At 39.7% G+C, this 22,845-nt stretch overlaps 2 protein-coding genes across 2 annotated transcripts; both read right to left on the minus strand.

Moving 5' to 3' along the window:
• Positions 1-67: 67 nt before the first annotated feature.
• LOC110013471 (zinc finger protein MSN2) lies at positions 68-4,357 on the minus strand. The gene is made up of 3 exons (XM_020699750.1): positions 4,200-4,357; positions 3,285-3,424; positions 68-3,157 (listed from the first exon to the last, which is right to left on the minus strand). Exons 1-3 carry the CDS (start codon positions 4,203-4,205, stop codon positions 853-855), a joined length of 2,451 nt encoding a protein of 816 aa, XP_020555409.1. The 5' UTR covers positions 4,206-4,357; the 3' UTR covers positions 68-852.
• A 3,642-nt stretch (positions 4,358-7,999) lies between these two features.
• ddias (DNA damage induced apoptosis suppressor) lies at positions 8,000-13,647 on the minus strand. Its single transcript, XM_020699755.2, has 5 exons — positions 13,206-13,647; positions 12,921-13,082; positions 12,668-12,776; positions 10,444-10,742; positions 8,000-10,365 (listed from the first exon to the last, which is right to left on the minus strand). Exons 1-5 carry the CDS (start codon positions 13,325-13,327, stop codon positions 8,871-8,873), a joined length of 2,187 nt encoding a protein of 728 aa, XP_020555414.1. The 5' UTR covers positions 13,328-13,647; the 3' UTR covers positions 8,000-8,870.
• Positions 13,648-22,845: the final 9,198 nt, after the last annotated feature.

The raw sequence follows: 22,845 nt of genomic DNA on the forward strand, positions 1-22,845 counted from the left end.
GACTTTTTTTTTTTGGTTGACTGAATATTAGAAAACACAAAAAGAGAAAAGGAATTAAATAAAAATGTCTACTCTATTAATGTTTATATTTATTGTCATACTGGAAACAAACCACACTTTCAGAGGTGTGGTTTCTTTTACACAAGAGCATTTACACAACAGTTGTTTCCCTTCATCTCACGCTTCACAGCAAACTCACAACATGCAGTACAAACCTCATCCAAAGAGGAGTATTATGGGCAACTGTACTGAAACTTTATGTTAAAAAAAAGAAAGTACAGACTCATAAGTCAAATAATGTGATGAGAATGGAATGCAGACACACTGTGCTAATGAAAAAAATCGAATTACAAAACACAAATCTGACTAAGATTAACAAATGAAATAAGAAAAGAGTGCAGCCTTAGATGCACAAATACTAATTAAGTTCAAATCAGTAAAAGACATGTTGTGACTCTGCTTGGCTGCTTTGTGCCATCTAAAATTGGTTCTAAATAACTAAATTAAAAAATGTTCCATCACAATATTCACAAGAAAAAAAATGGTTCAAGATAAGTATTGCTACTGGGAGTTTTGTAATGTTTTACGTAAAGTAGCTGCCAGTTTTTGCAACCGTGTTTAGATTTGCATTTGCCACCCTCCTTAAAAAAAATCAGATCAGTCTCCTGCCTCATTTCACAACTTTTTCATGACAAATCCTGGATGTTTTTACATTGAAATGATCAAACAAACCACTTTGCAGACATTAGGGGGAAAAAATGAACCCTAAAAATGGTGGTAAACATTCCTGCACTGGCTTTTGGTGTGATTATAACCATCAGAGGAACAGTTTCTGTTGTTCTTGTGAAAGTGTTATCTGTTTTTCTGAAAGTCAGTCCCAAGTGCACAGCGTTGGTGAACACGCATGTGCTCCGTGACACGGTACTGACGGGAGAAAGTCATGGGGCAGAAAGGGCATGAAAAGGGCCGCACACCCAGGTGGCTCCGTACGTGTCGATTTAGAGAGCCTCGCTGGCTGAAGGAGCGATCACAGAGGGAGCACTGAAAAAGGTGGTGAGCGGGAGACAAGGCACTGGCTGGCTTCTCAGCTGGCGTGCTTGCTGACAAGCTGGAAGATACACATGCAGTCAGGGTTGGTGGAACGGAGGTTTGAACACAGCTGGGCACAATCAGACTTGAACAGGTCGACACCAGCCTTGAGCTGATATTCTCGTCCTCATTAAGTTTGGAAACCTCCGTCATGTTATCTCCTTGAGGTGTCTGAGACTCATTGCTGCTTTGATCTTTAGTCAAAGATTCAAAGCTTTCATTCTGAAAGTTGGAGCATTTGTGGATGAGTTTCAGTTTAGCCCCTCCAGTTGATAATGCTTCATTGCTTTGATCTTTGTGGTCACTCACACTGGAAGCAGCATCCTTCATTCCTTTTCCATTCATCTCCAGAACCTTACCAGGTTTTGTATTTGTATCCAATAAAAAATCCTGCTGAGAATTCTCTGCATCAAAGTGCTGCTTCAAGGAATTCTGACCTGAAATGTAAAGAACATCAGCCTCATACCCATCACTCACGTCATCTGACTGATCCGAGTGGTCACATGTAAAATCACATGTAAAACCACAGGTTTTGGGAAGTACATCCATTTCTTCTTGTGGGCGAGAATAAAACAAATACCTCTGATTAGACTGACAAAATTCAGATCCCTTTTCTTCTGGTCTAGTTAAGTGTACAGTCTGAGAGGCAGATCCTTTTTCCTGCTCGGAGGGATTATCCGAGTCCAACCCGGTGGTGGAAACCACTGGACACACATCCAGACTGTGTCTCCTGATTTCCACAGCTTTAAGGTTCCTGTTGGAGTCATAATCATGTCTAGAAATTATGTCATTTCTGGTTTTTTGATTTCCAGTAGCTGTTTCTGAGTTACAACCATATGGATCATAACTGCCTTCCTTTGTATCCCTCTCTGTGAGACACCTGCTGGAGTAACAGTGCTCATTTCGTACTTCCATCTCAAGACAAGACTTACTTTCGACATCTGAATCCTTTCTTGGGTGCCGAGCTGAACTGTTCCAATGTGACTGCTCTTCTGTTGCAGTTGTCAAAGAGACTTCATCATTGTCATGGATGTCTAAATGTTGATGTTTGGAAGGGAAATCGCCAAAATCCTCATCAGTTTTGTGCTTTATTCCTTGTTTCAAAACTGTCTTTACTGAAGCCAAATAGTCCCTGTGAAATTTTGGGTTGAGCTGCAGTAAATCAGAATGATTGTGAAGATCATCACTGCCTGTATTGGTTGAAAAACCTCCCACTGCCTGATCTTTCGCAACAGTGTTGTTGAAATCCTGATCAGCAACAAGAGGGTTGGTTCTTCTGATGTTCTTTTCATTGTGTATGTTCTGCTGCTTCTGTGCTCCATCGTGATCTCGATGTTTACCATTAACGCATCCTTCTGAGCGTGCACTAGTTGAGTGTGAGACAGGCACTTTGCTGCTGGTTACTGGGAAGTAAGGAGATGAAGGTGAATCGGCCAGGTGGAGAACATCCGCTCTGCTGCTGTGGCAGATGACAGGAACTGCACCATAGCAAGGATGTGACACTGAAGAACTGATCCACTTATCAGAGGTTTTCAGCAAGTCTTTATCTGGGGTCCTCTTAAAGACCTCTGATTTAATTCCGCCATTGCAAGAGATATTTTGTGGTAAATCCTTTGATTTTATGTCACTTTTTTGGCTGCAATCATTAAACATCTCCACATAGTTGCGGGTACTTGTTTCTTTGGGTCCTCTAAGAGATACAGTGGGGGCTGATGGTTGATGATCACTGCAAATCCTCAGAACTTCCATTGGAGTGTTTTTACTATCTTTGCATCGATTTATTTTCTCTCTGTGCCAAAAACCTCCATCGCTCGCAACATTCCCTTCAGCCTTTTTCCAAGCTGCTGTTAGAGCCTCCTGCAGTTCATTCATCTGCAGATAGCCGGCAGCAGTGAGCAGCATGGAGTACTGCTCTTGCTTGTGAGAGTCTGGCAAAACTCCAGTGTAAATGTAATCAAGAAGATGAGCCAGTACAGAATCTGATAGACACTGATCTTGCAGTTCCACCAGGACACCAGCAGAGGACACTATAGATGCTAATACTGGACTCGAGGCTGCTAGAAGACACCTGAAAACACAGAGAAACATGTGAGGTAAAATAAACACTAACATGTGAGTCAGTTCCAATGATTGTGTTGCATTTGTGGAATGATTGTATGTTGTTCTAACTTGTAAACCACTTTTACTATCCTTACCTGTGTGCTGGGTAAAGGTGACCTGGGCTTTGTTTCTGTTTGAGCACACAATCACAAAACTGAGCCTGTTCTCTCTGAAGATTCAGATGTTTCAGCACTGATGCTGCATGGAGGCCAACACGTGGTGCACAGGGTGCCACCTGGAGAGTCAAATTACAAAAAACAAGGCAATAAAAAGCATTAGTTTCCATCTCAAATTTGATAATTGCCTTTATTTATGAATGTATTCGCTCTGTAAATTTAATTTTAAAAGTGCATATTCTATAAATGTTTAAGAATCTTAAAGAGGATCATAACTCTGTTTACAAAAAATGCATGAGTCATGCATAAAGTCATTAAATATTAGGTACCCTGTAGAAACATGACATGGTAACGTGATCACTGAAGTTTTCATTTTCATTAAACTGACAAGCAATTAAATGGCACTGTACTGCAATTAATAAGTATTAAAAATTAAATTCATCCAGTTTGATTGATAAAAGGGGTCCAAATCAACAAAAACTTGTCATGATGCTTTTAAAGCATGTTGGTGACAGTTAATGAAAGATGCTAAACAGTCAAAAGTCCATGATTGCAATAGTTTCTCAAAGATTTTATTGGTTTGCAGCTCATAGAATCTCGTTTTTGTTGCATAGAATCTCTGCCTTATAAGAACTAGATTGTCATGCTGAGTGTTTGATGCTACCCACACCCCATATTTTAAATTTATCCAAAAGAAAAGTGTAAAAAGATAAATGGATTTGGTAGTTAAGTGTTATTTAGATATCAACAATTACAAAATAAAATGCATTGTTTTAGGATTAGTTAAAATCAACACCAATCTAATGAAAAGTCTATGAGTGTTTTTTAACATGAAAAAAGCACCTAAATCACACAGTCAAAACAACTGTGTTAAGAATAAATCTTATTTCTTACCTCCATACTTGACAAGAAAAATTCAAATCCCCTGTTGTCCTCCGAGTTCAGTAGGCAAATGGTCCTTTCTGAAGCTCGATGAATGGATATATAGAACTAGTTTTCTATCTATGCACACAGTCTCATTCGGAAAACAATCACACGCTTTTCATATTGGGAGCAACACATGACGTATGGGGTCAGCTGCTGAAAAAGAGGGCTGGCCACTGACGTCAGAATCTCCATTGCCTGTTATGGAGGGGGACTGACCCCAGCTGGCTCTGGGCGTTTGAGAGAACACAGAACTACAACAGGCAGATCTGGTATTCCTGCTAACATCAGTAGAGGATTGTACCGTTAAGTTTTTTGTATTACACAAAAAAGAAAAGCAATTCTGATCGTTTATTGCAGTTCGGAGCACAATATTATCCACTAATGTAATGAAAGTCAGAGAATTTTGTTGAATTCCCTGTAAGACAGAGATCAGTCATGAATGAAACCTGCAATACCTTCAAAAGATCTCATAGTTTTTGTGTCTTGTATGTGCACCAAAACAAAAAAAGTTCTCATGGAGCTGCTAACAAACCTGACCTAAATATACTTCCCAATAAGTGTCCTCTTTTTTTTAATAAAAAATAAGTAAAATCGAATTTATCAAAGCATGCAGCATGATAAGTGTGAACAGTAATAAGCGTGAAAGAACATCAGTTCTATCAGCTTTACTTCTACAGAGAAGGCTCTCCAGTGTCTGGAGCTGACGCTTTGTTGACATCTCCATACTCGGTCTTTTCTCCACCCTTCCAACCATGTGCATGTCACGCCTTTCCGTCTCAGTGGCACTCTAATGTTACAGCAGAGTTTCCCTCCCTCACATAAGAGCAATACGTGTGCCCTGACATCCGTGTAATGGAAATGCCTTCACCCCTGTACACAGTTTTCCTTTGAGGTTCATTTAAATATGTTAATAAATTGTTATAAACTCTTTGTGAATAAAAAAAAGTATAGGAACATGCAGAAAAAAATTATTACTAAAATGTTTTATTGTTTTCAAAATGTAATTCCTCTTTGTACGTTTGCCAGCTAATAATTGAAACCAAGTTCGGTTCTTATTGAAATTGTCTCAGCAATATTTGAAAACAAAACGAATTGAGCTATGAATAGTTCTATAAATTTAGATGACACATTTGCATTGAAATCCCTGTTATACATCCCTAAGAAGTAATTCATGTCTACTTTCAGTCTAAACTATCCATAGAACTATGCAGAAACTAAGTACGCATTTCTTAGAAACCCTAGTTTCACAACTAGATGTGGCATCTACAAAAGGATCAGTTTCCTTTTTTTCAGCAGAATCCTGGCCACCTAATCCTACGGTCAAAAATACAACTTCCACTGTGCGATGGTGAGCCTTCAGTTCTTCTTCAGGATTGTCTGCCATCGCCCGATTTTTTGAAAATTGTTGGTGTGGTCATGATTGTAGACGGTGGGAGTCAGGCAGAAACCGGGTGGCCACATGGTGGTGGCAGCCGGATAACCAGTGTGCAGCAGCTCTGTGTGTAAATGTCTCTGGACGGCTGTCCTCCATAACAAGTACCACTGGTCACCATCCGCCAAGTAGCCCGGGGGTATTTCAACTGTCTATTTAACATACTGTGTTAAACAACACTGTGCTGCAACCACGGCCTCACCCAACAACTTCTTCCTTTTCACCTTTCTTGTGGTTGTTGCTCTACTTCTATGAGTAGCCCAGCAAGCACAATGTTCTGCCTTCTTTTCATTCTTGTCAGCATCAACCTCAATTCGTCAACACACAGGTCTTGGAGTTGCTGAGGTGCCATCAACGCCATGATGGGTTTTATGCAGCATCAATGCCGTCTCCTAATTTATACGCAGGACCCCTAGTGGCCGGGATCGCCAGTTTGATGTCTAGTTATCGGCGGGCCCCTGCCCCATGTCAACAGCCCTCGTAGGGTGCTGTTGTTGATTTCTAAAAATCGGACAGTGGCAGTGGAATGGCTGCACGGGGCACAGGGCCTGAAATTGGGGAATCAACTATCAGCCAATTGTCGCACTGCTGCCTTCCTGCCAACTGTCGGTCACTGGACTGCCACAGCGCAAACTTGAAAAGTGCCTGGGCAGCTACTGACCAATGTCAAAAAATCGTCCAGTCGCCGTAAAACTTATCTCATACAACATCAACAAAAAATAAAACATTGCTTGAGTTCTAGAAAAGAGTTGCACTGTGCCTTCCAAGCATTGACATTGAAGGAAAGAAATGCTGACACAACCAAACCAACTGCATGCAGCAGACTGTTACCCAGCCCTGCATGCAGGTGAGGAATACTTGATACCTGAGGCTTTGAACCCTCTGCATTAGAAACATGCTATATTAGAACCAGGTCATTTCAGGGCATGGGAGGGAGGGGGACGGTTGCACAACCATAGATTTTTTTGCTTCTGTACCAGGCTCTTTGTAAACATAAAACATTATGTGCTTTTAGCCAATAAGCTAAAGATAGTTTATTATATGCTTTAATAGAAAGAACAGACTTGTTCCAAGGGACACAGATTCCAGCAGCTGGCAGCTCAGTGACCCAAAGCTATTTATTCATGTTCAGTTTGGATTCTGGCCACAGCAAGCTGGCACATCCTTATGGATCTAAGAAAAACGTAAGCGTCCAACTTTATTGGTCGAGACTACTGTCAGGTGGGATGACTGTCAGTACGACCCTAAATTTAATTCTATATTTAACTGAAAGCCACTGGAAGGATTTAAGAATTGGAGCTATGCAGTCGCTCCCTCACAGAGTACCACATGGAAGCTCGCACACATAGTAATGTAGAGTGTTTCCATTCAGTCAGTATGTTGGGACATAGCTCACGTACTGTACCATGCAGAGGGAAAAGACTCCTATTGTCACAGATACAGCTGCATCTCGTGGAGACAGCATGTTCCGGGACTGTCACTGTGGATGCTCCAGGAAACGTGAGACTTAAACGCAAACTTACATAAAAAGAGGCAAAAAAGGAATGAAGTAATGCTGATTGTTTGTCCTTTAGAAAAATGTATTTAACATACAAAGTGTGGATGTTTCTTGTTTTTTGAGGGAAATGGAGCAAAGAATTAATGTTTAACCCCAGAGAACCCAGGAAAAGTTATTTAAAATATTCATTCTGATATTTTAGAAATAATTTCAAGGCCTCTCTTTTTGTTTTGTTACTAAAACAGGTCTATCTGTGAAAGCTATAACAGGAAGTGTCATTAAAACCAGGCCTACAAACTGTTTTTTTTTTTTTTATTTAACTTTTATGTTACCAGGAGGTCCCATTGAGAGGAGATCTCTTTTTTAAAGGGGAGACTTGGGCCAAAAAGCATTATCACAATAATAAAATATTCACACATTTACACAGTATGAGATGTCTGTTGGTTGAAACAGAAACAAAATGATGGAACTTAAATCTGTTTTTTTACAGCTTCAAGGCTTTGGCCGCACCAAGTATCATATTAATTATGAAGTGTTCAGAATATTAGTATTTATTACAATGAAAACTGGCTGACATTAAAGTCTGAGAAAATGTTTTCAGAATTGTTTCCAGTCCAGTGAAGAAGATTTTTAAATGCTTAGAAGCGTAAAAGCATCTTCACATGAGAGATTCCGACTTGAGAGTGACGAAGTGTGTAGATTTGACTGGTTTGGACTTCAAATCCTGATGATTTTAGAACTTTGCTGAGTTTGTGCAGGTAAATACTGCACTGATCTATTTAAACTGATTTGCAAAGACTTGTGGGTAGTTTTTGAGAAAAAAGAACACAAATTTTGTTGGGTTTATCTGGTATTTTAATTCACGATGATTCACAAATTACAAAGCTTCTGATTTACCAACAAACACTCAGAACTCCAAAAGGAAAGCTAAAACTTCCTTCATTTTCAGATGTAGGTGTTGGAAACTTGACCTCTGACCCATCTCCTGGGGGAGCGGCAGTCACCGAGCTGATCCAGACAAATAGATCAGCTCAGTAACACACCACAAGGAGAGTGTAAAGAATTGGAAATTTGCTCCAAGTCAGGAAAAACATCACTTTTGGAAGAGATTGGTTCAAACTTTACAAATTACAAGAAAACATTAGTATTTTTTTTTCTCTGTCATCTCTGTTGTTCAGAAATGTTAAAAATTCTTCACCCACAAATTTGCATCATGTTTCCAAACAAATATTACATCTGGAAGATAGAATAAAAATCACAACATGGAATTCAATTGTCCTTAAAAAATGCGTTTTTGAAAATACAGTTTACCCAATAATACTACGGTAGTTTTCTTGTGTTTGGGATTAAACCCTCAGGTACTTCTCAATACATATAGAATTACTATCCACTCACTTGGTAGATTAAAGAACAACTCAGTACGCCATCATTTCAGAACTTCAACCACTGTCGATGATCTCCCAAATCATTCGAGTTAGAACGCTGAGGAGTGTTTTGACTTTCTGCAACAAAGACAAACACATAAAAATGTAAATCATTCAGTGGTTTATTACTTAATTATTGCAGTGCAACAAGTAAAAATACTGTTTTCTTCTTGCGTTGGTGCAAAAACCTTTGCCGTCTTTGGCTGCAGTGGAGCCTCGCTTCTAAAACAAAGCTATTCGATCAGGGTGCCAACAGTAACACAACTAATCCTTTAAATAAAGATTCAGATTGAATCAGAGAACAAATCTCGAGACCAATCGCACATCTCGTTCTTGTGACATTCATCAACCGCCTCCTCATTAACAGCCTCGTCAGAGTTTCCCGTTTGTCCCACAAGACTATGAGGAGATGTTAATAAGAGAGTTCTTTTACAATCATCTCTGTCTTCCTGAGACCTTTTCAAAGTAAAACAACTGCTTCCTTTTTCAATAAACCGTCTTCCTATTGGCATCGCATTTAGCTGTGACTTAGCAGCAGGAGTGGGGACAATAATTCCATCCTCTTCATCACAAACAGCCTTTCTTGAGTCCAGGTTTGGAGTTCTTCTCCGCTGTCCAAGCAGAAAGGAGTAAAGCTCTTTTTTTCTCAGCCTTCTTTCTGGGGTTTGTCTGTTGGATGAAAAGCTCTGTGTGATGTTTTCCTTTGTGCACTCATCTTGTCCTTTCCTGAGAGGGTGCCAAAGTGGCGGCAGCACTTTTACTTTCATGACAGGAGTTGACTGAGAAGGAGGAACAAAGTCAAAATCTTCTGGTACTCGAGTATTGAAACTGTTTCTTGATTTCCCACTACTTTGTTTCTTGTTGAGAGGTGATAAGTTAGTGACATTTATGAGTTTCTTACTCATGGGGGACTGGTCCATCGCACAAACAAGCATGCAGGCATCTGCTGCTGTTCCAACGGTAACAGCAGGTGCATCCGTGTCCACTCTGCTCATAAATGAGCCACTGAACAGGTCAGCTGAGCAGTTGTAGCTGTCCTTTTCAAAAGATAAATGAGCTTCTTGATCATCATCATCATCATCATCACACTCATGGGAATAAATAGCTTTGAATTTATTAGCGTTTGGGCATTTTTCGGACACCTGATCAGAGAAATCGGATCCATTGACTCCTTTTAAAGTAGATACTTTGGTGACATCCAGTAAAAATGAGCATTTGCCTCTGGTTTGAGAAGCAGAAGATTCTCCTGGATAACCTTTTGTCTCCCGAGCAGTTTTTTCTGGTTGTTTTGGAAAGTTGCTTTTAAAATCCAACCCTGTCTCACCAATTATAGCATCTCTGCTTTCTTGACATAAAAACACATCAAGACTCTCAGAAAAAGGACAATCCTCCCAAGCTAATGAGTTCGGAGAACATGGTTCTGTGTGCTGCTGTTCTATGAAAAACTCATTTTGGGACAGGCTGCAATTTCTGATGTCAGGCTGGGGGGGGGTGGACCAAGTGTTCGCATTGAAGCTGTTTTCAAAATCATCTCGAACAGAAAAGCTTGGATGTCGAGCAAAGTAAGAAGTTCTATCAAAGCTCTCCTCATCTTTTTGGTTCTTCACATCGACTCTCTGGGCAAGGTGCGGTCCTGTGCCGTCGTCCGTCTGTCTGGCCGCCACATGTTTGTTATCTGGAGCGCCACAGGGTTCCTCCTGCTCTGCTGACGAGGTCACGAGCCCAAGGGATTGCTCCCATGGTGGGGTGAATGTGAGGGTGCTGTCTTGGTCTTCTAATCTGGAAAAGAACGAGTGAATGCCCATCAAGTGATGACATAAAAGTGGTTTGTTAATAGAGTTACAATAATGTTATTACCTTAGGCGTGACTGGGAGAGAAGACCAGAGAGAGAGAAAGGGGCGTTCTCGCTGCTACTTGGATCAGGTTCAGTAATTAGCAGAGGAGCTGTAGCTGGAAGTCTTTTTCTAAGATTACAACACTGAGGTTCTGAGGCGTTCTGAAGAAGAACCTGATAATAAGTGACCACGGTGCAGCCTGCCGGAGCCCCAGGTGTGGGGGGGAGCATCTGACTGGCAACAAACTGAGCTCTATCTCCCCTGTTGAAGCCATCCGAGGGCGGCCTTTGGCACCAAGGTTCATTTCCTGTTTCGGTGAACTAGAAAAAAAAAAAAAAAGTACTGATATCAGCCTTTGTTAAAAAACTAACATTCATGTTGTAAGATTCAATATTTTATGATTTGATAATTTGATAATATTTAGTGAATAGAGATACAGCAAAGGGATTAAAAATTTTCAAAGCTCAGTCTTTAAGTTCAGCATAGTGGGAAAAAAAAAAGGTTTTCCAATCAAAACAGACTATTTTTATTTTACTGAAGATGTGAAGGAGCACATCTCAGGGCAGATACCCTAACATTTGATTCAGCAAGAACACAAACAATACAGTGGGTCAGTTGGTACCTGGCTGCAGAGAAAAAAAATTGATTTGATTTGAAATAGTTTATTTCAAGCAATCAAATACGAATATTACACACAAAAAACTCACAATCATCAGTTATACATTCATACAATAACATTTCAAACTTAGGATGATTAGACATTAATAAATATTGCTTGAAAGGAAGTAGAAGGAAGCAAATTTATATAATCCCACCCCTGTTCCAACGTAACCATTTAATTACATGATTTATTATTATCCGGTTCCTAACTTTATCAGACAGAATTAAGAATCCTTAGGTATCAATAAAGCACATGACAAAGATGAATTACTTAATTAATATATAAAAAATAGACATAACTTTTTTAGAAATCAACATGGTAAATGCAGATCAGCTATCTAAATGCAGATTATGTTAATAATCTTTATTAGATTATAGATTATTAGATTATGTTAATTAAAATCATGTATATGATTAAAAAATAATACTATATCAGTAAAATAGACATAACACTGTTTCAAAAATCGTCATAGCATACATTGATCAAGTATCAAAAGTAAAATAATATGTGCAAATTATGTTTCATTTAGAAAAATCATGAATTAATTTTTGGAGCAACTGAAGTAATATAATAAGAAATCAATCATTTTAACCATATTCAATAATTGATTACCGGTAAGCATTATTTTTTATTATAAGGTAATGCTGGGAAATAAAAAAGGGTCCATATTCTGTCAAATGTCCAAGGTTGGTATTCCTTCTGCTGATTGACAGCCGTTCTTCTGGTTTTAACATTATTTATATAAGTTCTCTTCGCTGTTATGTCTGCAGACATTAAAAACATGACCTACATGTTTCCCATTTTATCTATAATCTGATTCTGAAGGAAGTTTTATTTTGGAAAACTACTGGGTTCTCTCCACCATATCTATCAAGTCACTCTGTCACGTGTCAAAAACCCACCCACGCCTTTCTTCATATGGCTGCATTGACTGCTAAATTGAAAACCCCCAAGCTAGCAAAGTTAACTAAAAATAATTAAAATTTCTTTTCATAGAAAAGATCCAGAGATTAAACAGAAGATCTTTCCACTTCAAAGAAAAAAAAGCTGCATTTCACAGACAAAAACCAGGAGTCTTTACTCCAAATATGGATTTATTGTGACTGTTGTTCCCATAGACCATAATAATAATGCATTACATTCAGAGGATGCTGCTAATAAAGTTGCTAAATGGTGGATTCACATCTTTGACTTTTTTTTTTGTATCTATGTTCCGCACTCAAGAGTGACGTTTGCATCCAATTTTTTAATCTTTCTTTATGGTTTCTATACAAAATTGAGTGTGCACATAAAGTTTAAAGCAGCTACTGCTATTTTACAAAAGATGTAGAAAAATAAAAGTTAAGGGATACTGGAAGCTAAAAAAAAATTAAACATCAGACTTGTACAGGCCAGTCTGTGAAAATATTGTCTGACATGAAACTGGTCTGTGGCTAGAAAAAGGCTGGGAACCACTGATCTAAAGAACATTAAAAAAAAAGGCTACTTCCCTTTAATTGTATGTGCCCTTTGACCTTTCTTTGCACAATATTTAAAAATTAAGGGTTAAATTAAATAAATGAGAAAATACATGCATGGTATTACCTTCAAACCAAAGAGGAAGTACTGGCCAATGAAGCAGTCTTTAACTGCCTTCAAAAGCAATGTTGATCTAGTCGGTTGATCAAGGGGTCCATCCAGGTTTTCAACCAACCTGTGATATAAACGCCAATAAATCAACGACAAATGCCCCCCTCTAATTGAATGCAGCAATATTATCCCATGACTAAACATTTGGGGGAAATCCTTTGCATGAAGCCTCGTTCCATTTATGTAGGATTGATTGCTCTGGACTCACCTCTGTAATCCATTTGCATGAATACCAAAGAATCTGTTAAGGCTGTTTCCAAACACTGTTACACCAAATATGCTTCCATCCCGAGCGACACTCAACGACAGGCGATATCTGTGATCAACTTGGTCTTTGTGACACCAATAACCACATTTAGAGCACCGAAATCTGAGGATGACAAGAGAACGAAGTCTCAAAGTGAAGCTCAAGGGGGGGAAATAAAGTACTGTTTGTCTGCTACTTCTACTACTGCCCTGCTCAAAGCTCACATATAAAGTTTTGGTACTTTACCTTCTCGCGTCCTCTTTTTCAGCATGAATTCTTGAAAAACAGCCTTTACAACAGGGGTAAAACACACACGAGTCTTGTAGTGAAAGTACAGCACAGCTTAAAAGAGCCCGTCTGATGGACATTTCATCATGGATCAACAACTTGCTAACTGTTAGCCTTAGCTAATATTAACATCCGGAACATAATTTTTCAGAGCACCGATTAAGGGACCTTCTTCAACACTTTATATTCAAAAACATACAATTACAAAATAATATTTGACTATAATTATATTTAAAACCTATTCGCTATTCCTACCGAAGAGGGGTAATGGTACATACAGGGGCGCTTAATTTTAAAAACAACTACTTCTTCGTCTTCAATATTCTCGCCTTTAAAATTGTACCAGGGGGAAACTACCGCCACCACGTGGACAACAGAGGTGATGCAGCATACAAGGATTTAAAATATCTATAGAAAACATTTCGAACACACAAAGAACTGTTAAAATAACAACAAAAACGGGGAAAGCTCAAAACAAAAACAAAAAAACCGCAATAAAATTGCCATTTTATACCACTCACATTTTACTTTATTTTAACAGTTCTTTGCCATGACATATATTCATATGTCATGGCTTTTATGCAAAGTTTAAATATAAATCAATTAACATACAACTTATATAATCATTATAAACTAACCCTTAATAAAGACAACTTTAAGGTTTAAACCAGGAGTTAAGGCTTTGGAAGTAACACTTCAATATTTTCAACATTAATAATGACTATTTTAATTTTACGTTTTTCCTTTAAAATGCTGACACTTGGTAAATGTACGTATGCTTTAATTTTTTCGTTTATATCAAAACTACCTCTGATCATCTCCTGCTCGTTTGGTGTTTTTTTTTTTTTTTTTATGACTCAACACTGATGATGTGACAAAATCAGTGCCAGGCTAAGCTCAGCTGATCACATTCCAGCTCTGTTCCTGCAACACAGATTGTCTAGAGTTCCAGCGGTGTACTCGCTGTCCTGCTTCCATATTTACTCGAACATGTAACATAAGTTTCATCTTGTTCTCAACTTCTTTACTCACAGATCCAGAACATAGTCATCGTGGCTGCTATTTTTAGCCCTTTGGCATGAGTTTGTGTGCACTCATCCCCACAGGCCGGCAAAAAACACACACTGCAGCTCTACTGCTGCCAGAGGTAGTGCCAGGACGCAATATGATTCAACTGGACAGAGGAGCGTCCAGGAGACGCAGTGCTGGCTATTAATTCAGCATGCCCAGCTTTACTGTGGGTGGAGAGGTGTGTTACACGTCTCTGCCTTCAACTGCATGCCAGGGTTTTGACAGCACTAGTAAGTCACTTAATCACCTGAAGCTGAAATTTCAAGCATTTAACTGCACAGCGGGAGAGAGCTTTTAGGGTCCCAAGCAGAGACTTTTGACTGTGCTGCTGCTGGATTTGTCACAGAAGAAACCTGTCTGACAACAGGTGTCAGTGAAGATTCACAGACATCCAAGTCATGTTGCTCCAGGAGTCTGTTCTTTGGACCAAATGGACTTTGTAGGTTGGGTCTTTCACCACTCATTCAAATAGTCTCCTCGCTATTAAAGGTCATTATGTGCACAAAAAGGTTAAACAACTGCATATTGTGACAAAATACAAACCTTAATGGTCTAGTGCTCATTAGAATGGTTGACTAATGTGGATCTTCTGTCACTGCCATCCTTTTGGGGAGGAGTTCTTTAATCATAGTAGAGACCGTCCAGACCACAAAGATCTGATTCTCCTTCCCTGTTTTGTCTTTTGGGTGGACTGTCTCCGAATATATTTTTTTTCCACTATGAAAACTGGCCGTTTTATCTCAGCTCTTTAAAAGCTTGATGAAAGATTGCCCCCTTGTGGATCATGGAGATAATGCAGTTAAAATGAGTCATCTGAAGAACATTTTTAGGCATAAAACAAGTTTCTGAAATGCCTAATAGGCAGGTAATTCTAAATTATAGAAGCAAAAAAGTTTAAATTATGTTACAAAAGTGCAGACATAACTTATTTTTAACAACTATTTTTTTAAATTTGCTGAGCCACAAAAATTGAAAAAAGTTCCCTCTGAGTGCGTGTTGGTCCAGCCAGTAAACGTTTAGCGTGGTGAAATCTGCTATAGCTGTTGCTGGGGCTTCAGCTGTCATCGAACAGCAAAATCAGCGAGAAGCTGCAGGAGACTATCTTCTAAATATGCTTTATTAATTTTATGATTATTATTAAGGGCCTGCTCGTTCATATTTTTTTTTTATATCCGTTCGGTAAGGGCTTTTTTCTTCGCTGCAAGGTTCCGAAAGACGGGTTAGCATTAGGCTAATATGTGCTAAAAACATTTGCTGGGGAGCTACTTTGCCACACATTTACCAGAGAACTTTTTGAAAATGAAATGACAAATACTATTTTCTTTATTATTTTAATTAATGGACAGAATAAGTGGTGTTGAATTAGAAAAGGAAAAATTTGAAAATGAAAAACCATTTCTGGTTTTGACTTTTATTTTTATTTATGCTTAGGCTTCCATATTATCCAAAAGGTATGGGCCTACATTTTTTTTTTTTTTTTTTTTAACTTGTCCTGTCCAACAGCTAGGCAGGCATATGAGAGCTGAGGGCCTCTTGTGTTGGACATATTTTACTTTAACAAGAGGGGGATGGGATTACATTTCTGCCATTAATTGAAAGGGCGTAAATACAACTGAGCCGGCCAGTGACGTGCGGTGAGGTTAATGGCTGGTGAGGCACTGACGTCATCAGTCAGATTTACAAACATGTGAACCATACTGAGTAACTTATTCACCATTTGATTGACAGCAGTTAACGTGTTTTGTTTAAAATATCATTTCAACATGTTTTTTCATATACAAACTGCAGCATAGAAAAAAGCACAAACCTTATTATCGTCTTACCTTTACTTTTAAATAAAGTCCATACGCCGCTCCTTCTGAAAAAAATGACTTGCCGCTTGCTATCATTTATTCTATTATTTTTCAGCTTCATTAGTTCAGGGCTCACCGGCGCCCCCTAACATGAGGCACGAGAACTGCTGGCCTCACCCAGCGGCTTTTTTGCCGGGGTTTAGCACTCAGCACAAGAAACACGTCCCTCACATACAGTTATTTATAAAAACAAACACTGTACACCGTATACATCTGCTAAATTATGTAAACTCAGCTCATATAGTACAAGTGATTGAACCGACGTACAGAGAGACAGCAGTACCGTCTGACTGCATAGGTATTGCGCAATCCAAGGTGAGGCTCAGCGGGCTGGTGCCTCATCGCACGTCACTTCTTAGTATCTGAACGGCAAATGCGGAAATTCAGCGATTTTAAAAAGAAAAAACACCCAAAAATGGTACATTTAAATGGAAAATGACGGCAAAGCACAAATTACTGATTAAATATAATAATTGAATTTATTTTTTCTCTTTTCTTCCCATAATGACAGGTGAGGCACAGCCTCACCTGCCTCTCCTGACTGCACGTCACTGGAGCGGGCGTATTTAGGAACTGAGTGAGTGAAACTTACAACAGCGCTGGCGCAATTCTAACTAAGCGACCCTGTATTTTACAATTGCATGGCTGCAATCCTAACTGAGCAGTGATCTTGCTCGGTCAGATCCTTATTGCGCTCTCACCTGGATTTACTGTGCAGTCAGATCCTTTTTGCGCGCTCACATGGATTTACGCTCAGTGTTAAGGGGGCGTTTTTGTCACTTGTGGGGCGGTGTTCAGGGGTGTGTTTGTCACTTGGGGGCAGGAACCTTTCTGGTTGATCTGATTGGCTAAAATTTGCATGTCAAGCAGCGGGGCGGGACTTTCATTTTGGGTCTTTAATAGAAAAGGAACGGCGGCTGTAACGTGGATTAAAAGCATTAAAACAGTAACAAATGCAGTGAATTTTACATGAGAAAAAATTACAGCACAAAAAAACCCACTCCACTTTCTTACCTTGGTTTTGGGTCGTTGGTTAAACGTCACATCCGCCGTTTTTTTCTATGAATGCCTCTAGGGGGGGGGACAAGTTTTACACAAAGAGCTGACATTTCTAACTGTGATAGTCAAAGAGCCACACCACACACTGACCTGCCAGACACATACACAAACACACAATTAAAGCCATGTTATCTCCCATAACCCCCTCCTCTCCTTAAAATACAACAGCCCTGGATTAAACGGCGGCGTTTCAGTTTTGAGCGTTTTTTCTGTATTTAACGTTAACACATACCGGTGAAACGTGCATGCTGGTGTGTGTTTAAAAAAGGCAGCGAGCGCAAAACTGAGTTAGTTGTGATTTATTTTTTCAGTAATCAATCAGCATATAAAATCCATCAATTAAGTCCTCATCTTCTGCATCTGAAACAGCTGGGCTACATTTCTATCAAACACGCCGGCTTCCCTTTCCTCATCATCAGAGTCCATCTCGTTGCCGTGCGGCTCCAAAGAACAGTGAAAGCAGACACCTCAGGCCAAGTTTAAGTCCTGCAGTCCCAAAGTGTGGCGTAACTCGCCGGCGCTGCGTCCCGGTAAGGGGGGAGGATGGACAGCTTTTCACTGTTATCTCTGCTGGAGGTTGCTGCGCTGAGCCTCGAGTCGATCTTCCAACGCAGGCAACCTCCTTTTCCGCGGAAACTCAGCTGCTGCTGCGTCTTCTTGTCTTGTCGGAGTTGGTTTTCCAGCGTCTTCACTTGCGAACCATGGATTCATTATTTTAAATTCTCTGGCAGCTGAGGTTCGATAAGTAGAAAGATCTTCACAGATTCGGACTTCCTGCTTCAATAACTCTTCTGATAAACGTTCAAATGTGTCAGCAAGTATCTCAATCTTTTTGCATTAACACAGAGAGTGAACCCGAAGGCATTTCTAAAGAAAAAAAATCGTTTTTATTGCCTTTTAATCAGAATTGTTCGCTTAAATGCAGACATGCAGCAGCCGGCTGCCAAGGGACTGTCAACAAAGTGCAACCTCTGTGAACTGTGAAACACCATTCTGTAAAAATCAATAATCTCACCAAAAATAATAAATGTCTATATTTATATGAACTGGTAATGAAGACTCGTCAGCATATTCGTGTTAGAATAAATATTTTGGAGGAAAGTCCATTGTAACTGCCGTTGCAGTTACATTCGGATATCTTGGGGAGCAGGAACCGTCTTTACGCGTGCTTCAGAAAAAAGGGTCGTTGTTCTTCCTTTTGATGGCATTTATTTTCTTGAACGGTAAAAATATAAAGTACAAACCACAAAAATACTCAAAAGCATGAATACTTCCTTACTGTAAAAATAACATGTTCTAAACACAGTTTAAGCACGGTCTAAGATTAATGTGCTGCCATGCTTCCCAAGTTTAAATCCAAAAGCCAATGCCAATAAAAGACACGGCGGCTCCCAAAATGCACCTAACCAATAGGAAGCCGGAACAGCTGCACGGCCAAGGAATGACAGGCACATGCATGCATAAAATCTAATAAATGACCTAAATTCAGCCAAATGGCTCCAACATACCTGCCCCTAATTGACTAGCACTTTGGCTATCAATTACCAAATTAAACATAGGAGGAGCCATTTAAAACAACAGTTAGTAGCACGATACAAACCTATAAAACAATATGAGTTTAAACTTAAACGTAAACTCCATTAAAACTTAACTTTAGCTCAAATGTGTTCAGTACTATGTACAAGGTACTACATAAACATTCATTTCTCAAAACAGTCACTGATGTTCTTCTTTCTTCTTATATTTCTTATAGTGCCTCTTCCAGCAGACAAATCTTGCTTATTGGTCTCTCCAGTTCATTTGTTAGTGTCTTTACACGAACACTTCTGACTGCTCCTTTCGGATCTGGCATAACTTTAGTTATTCTTCCAAGCAGCCATGAACCTCTTGGGGCTGTTGAGTCCACAATGAGAACGATGTCACCGGTCTTGAAATTCTTTCTTATCACAGTCAACTTTTGTCTTTGTTGCAAAAGGGGTAAGTATTCATGTGTCCATCTGCTCCAGAAGAGATCCGCCATAAACTGAATCTGCCTCCAACGGCGACGAGCATAGTTGTCATCTTTTGAAAAGACACCAGGTGGTATATTTGGCTGTGTCTTCATTAGTAGCAGGTGATTAGGAGTCAGAGCCTCCAAGTCCTTAGGATCATCCGAGAGTGATGTTAAAGGCCTGTCGTTGATTATACTTTCCACTTCACAGAAAAGCGTCTGCAATCCTTCATCATCCAACGTTTGCTGACTTAACAGCGCATTCATCACTTTTCTGACAGTTCGTATTTGGCGTTCCCATACTCCTCCATGATGGGATGCTGCAGGTGTGTTGAATATCCGTGAAATTCCCTTTTTCATCATGGTGCTGTGGATTTTGGAATGGTCCAGTTCCTGTAGTGACCTCTTCAACTCCTTTTCTGCTCCAGTGAAATGTGTCTTATTGTCTGAAATATTTTCGTCCCAAGCCTTCTTCCCCTCACACAACTCTCTGAGAAGAAGTTTTGCAGTCAGAATGAAGGGTGCTAGGAATCCAAGGGGGTCGTATGCCAAACTTATAACTGATAAGATTCCTCTTCTGGTACACGGTTAGTCCTGAACATCGAATTTAACTTTGAAAGTGTCCAATTCTGTGTTCCACTCTATGCCTAATGCTCTCTCAGTAGGCAACTGGTCATTGTTTAGGTCCAGGTCTTTTACTTCTGAAGCTCTATCCTCTTCAGGGATTGACATTAACAATGCTCTTGAGTTGCTTGTCCACTTTGTAAGGCGAAAACCTCCACTGAGACATAATGATGTCAAACTGCTTGCAAGAGCAATTGCCTTTTCATCAGAAGACACAGATGTTAAACAGTCATATACGTACAAGTTGCTCAATATGGTCTCAATTGCCTCAGGCAAAGCGTTTTCTCTTGCATCTTCAGCTGTTCTTCTCAGTGCAGATGATGCACAGCTTAGGGAGGAAGTTGCCCCAAACAGGTGAACACGCATTCTGTATTCTGCTGGTTCCAACTTCAAATCACCGCCTGGTTACCATAGAAACCTCAGCAGATCGGAATCCTCCTCAGGTATGTTAACCTGATAAAACATGGCTTCTATGTCTGCCATCATGCCGATGTTTCTTTTCTGAACCTTGTCACTACTCCAATGAGAGTGTTTGTAAGGTCAGGACCTTGGAGCAGCTGGTTGTTTAGTGATACTCCTTGAAATGAGGCAGTGTAGTCAAACACAACTCTCAACTTCCTTTTCTTTGGGTGTTGTATGCCATGGTGAGGAATAAACCATATTCTTTCATCATGACGACGGAGTTGATTTTCAGGTACTTTGGTGGCATATCCCTTGTCTAGAAGATCGTTCATAAATTTTTTGTAATCCTCATGAAATTCAGGATTTCTTTGAAGCTTTCTTTTCAGACTTACAAGGCGCTGCTCTGCCAGACATTTGTTGTCAGGCATTCTCAAATCTTTGTCTTTTAAAGGGAGTGCAATGCAATAATGACCATCAACCTTTTGTGTTGAAGTACTCACTGATTCAAGGAACTGAAGATCTTCTTGTGACATCTCAGGCTTATCATCAAACCTTTTCTCCGGAAAGTCAGCATTTTACATTTTGGTAAGTAAGTCCTCCACCTTTGAGACTGTGATTTGATTGACAGAGTGTCTCATTGACTCTTGATGGGTTGGAAAACTTCTGAGTGGTCCGTTGATGACCCAACCTAAAGCCGTTTTCACTGCATATGAACCATTATTTTGACTTTTGATGACCCGATGTGGCTCCATTGCTCTAAATACATCATTGCCGATTGGCAAACCAATTTCCGCTTCAATGTGAGATAAATGAACCTCATGCAAATGAGGCCATTGATTCACATCCTTTTGCAAGGGTATGTTTCCCTTTTTCACTGGCATGATCGGTTGAATAAAGACTCGTGGCAGGTCTATGTACTTTTTCTTCTTCCAGGCCAGAAACTTCAAGATCTGAGATGATGTGTGTAGTAACCTTCTTCTCTGCCCCCATGGTAGTGAGTAAGAGATCTGCTTTCTTCCCACGAACATTAAGGTGTCTCATCACATCATCTGTGCAGAAAGTTGCTGTACTTCCTTGATCCAGAAATGCATACACTTGGATTGTCTTGTCACTCTTTTTGGACTTGAGCTTAACCGGCACTATTGGAAGAATAGTTTCTCCGTCACCTGCCCCAGTGTTTCCTCTGCTTTCATTTGCAGTCTCAACAAAAACATTTGTAGCCTCATTGATCACTCCTGTTGGACTTGATCCTTTATTTTCAGTCATTGCTGGAGATTCCTTTTGCATATGTAAGATGCTCGGGTGTTTGAATGAACATTCCTTACATTGCATTCGTTTGCGACAGTTTTTACTCAAATGTCCAGTGCTGAGGCAACCAAAGCAAAGTCCTTTTGTGATCAAGAATTGAATTCTGTCTATGATTCTGAGCTTTGATTTCTCTACACACCTCCAATGCATGATTATTTTTACAATACATGCATGGACTGTGAAAAGCATCAGAGATGACTGGGTCAGAGTTCTTTTCTCTTTGTTGTTGACTTTCACTGTGTTCTTTGGTCAAAGAAGTTCTTGTCACAAAGGTTTTTGAATTGCTTTTCGTAAAAGGTTTTGGTTTTCCTTTTGATTTTGAGCCACTGTCCAAAATGTTTCCAAACAATGGATCGTTACTGATCTTAGCTTGCCATGTAATGAACTCTACTAGATCAGAAAATCTGGCTCTCTTTCCTCTTCTTGTTTGAATGTCGTATGCTTGACCTTTCCACTTTTCCTTTAACTTGAAGGGAAGTTTTGAGAGCATAGTCTTCATGTTACTTGGATTGTCCATTTCATTCATAAACTCAATATCAGTCATGGTGTTTCGACATCCTACAAGGAAAAGAGCATAAGCTTGCAAAGCCTTTCTGTCCTCTGTTTTTATCTGAGGCCAATCCAAAGCTTTCTTTATGTAGGCAGTTGCTATTTGAAGCTCATTTCCATAGTGTTGTTGAAGAAGTTTTCTTGCTTCTTTGTAACCTTTGTCTGGTTCCATGTGTTCACAGCTGCGTACAAGGTTTCGAGGTTCTCCAACAGTGAACTGCTGCAGATAATGCAACCTGTCTTGATGACTGTTAGTCTTGCCTTCAATAACTTGTTCAAATGATCTGATGAAAGAACAATAGTTCAACGGATCTCCTGAGAATACTGGAACATCCCTTTGAGGAAGCTGTGACATCATTTGCTGTTTGGCAAGCATTTCAGTTATGTCATTTTGTCGCTGTATTATTTTGCGAATGTCATCAGATGCAACAGCAGGTGCTACAGGTGGTACAGGGCTTAACTGGCAGCTCTATGCAAGGAATTTCCATGCTCATTATAGAAAGTCTGTGGAATTCGATATTGGCTCATAGAAGGAGAGATGGTCTCTGAATATCTCTTTTCTTGATAACTGATTCTTTGAGTATCTGCTATGTCATTTATGACACTGTGGAATTTCTCATGTTGCTCCTTTGTGACATCTTGAGCCTCTTCATAATCTGCATAGACCTTTATTTGAGCTTCTGTTGCAGTTATTTTGGCATCCAACTCTAACTGCTCTTTTTGTGCTTTCAAGCGGGTTTCT

This window comes from Oryzias latipes, chromosome 3 (genome assembly GCF_002234675.1).
Source record: "Oryzias latipes chromosome 3, ASM223467v1".
Lineage (NCBI taxonomy): Eukaryota > Metazoa > Chordata > Actinopteri > Beloniformes > Adrianichthyidae > Oryzias > Oryzias latipes.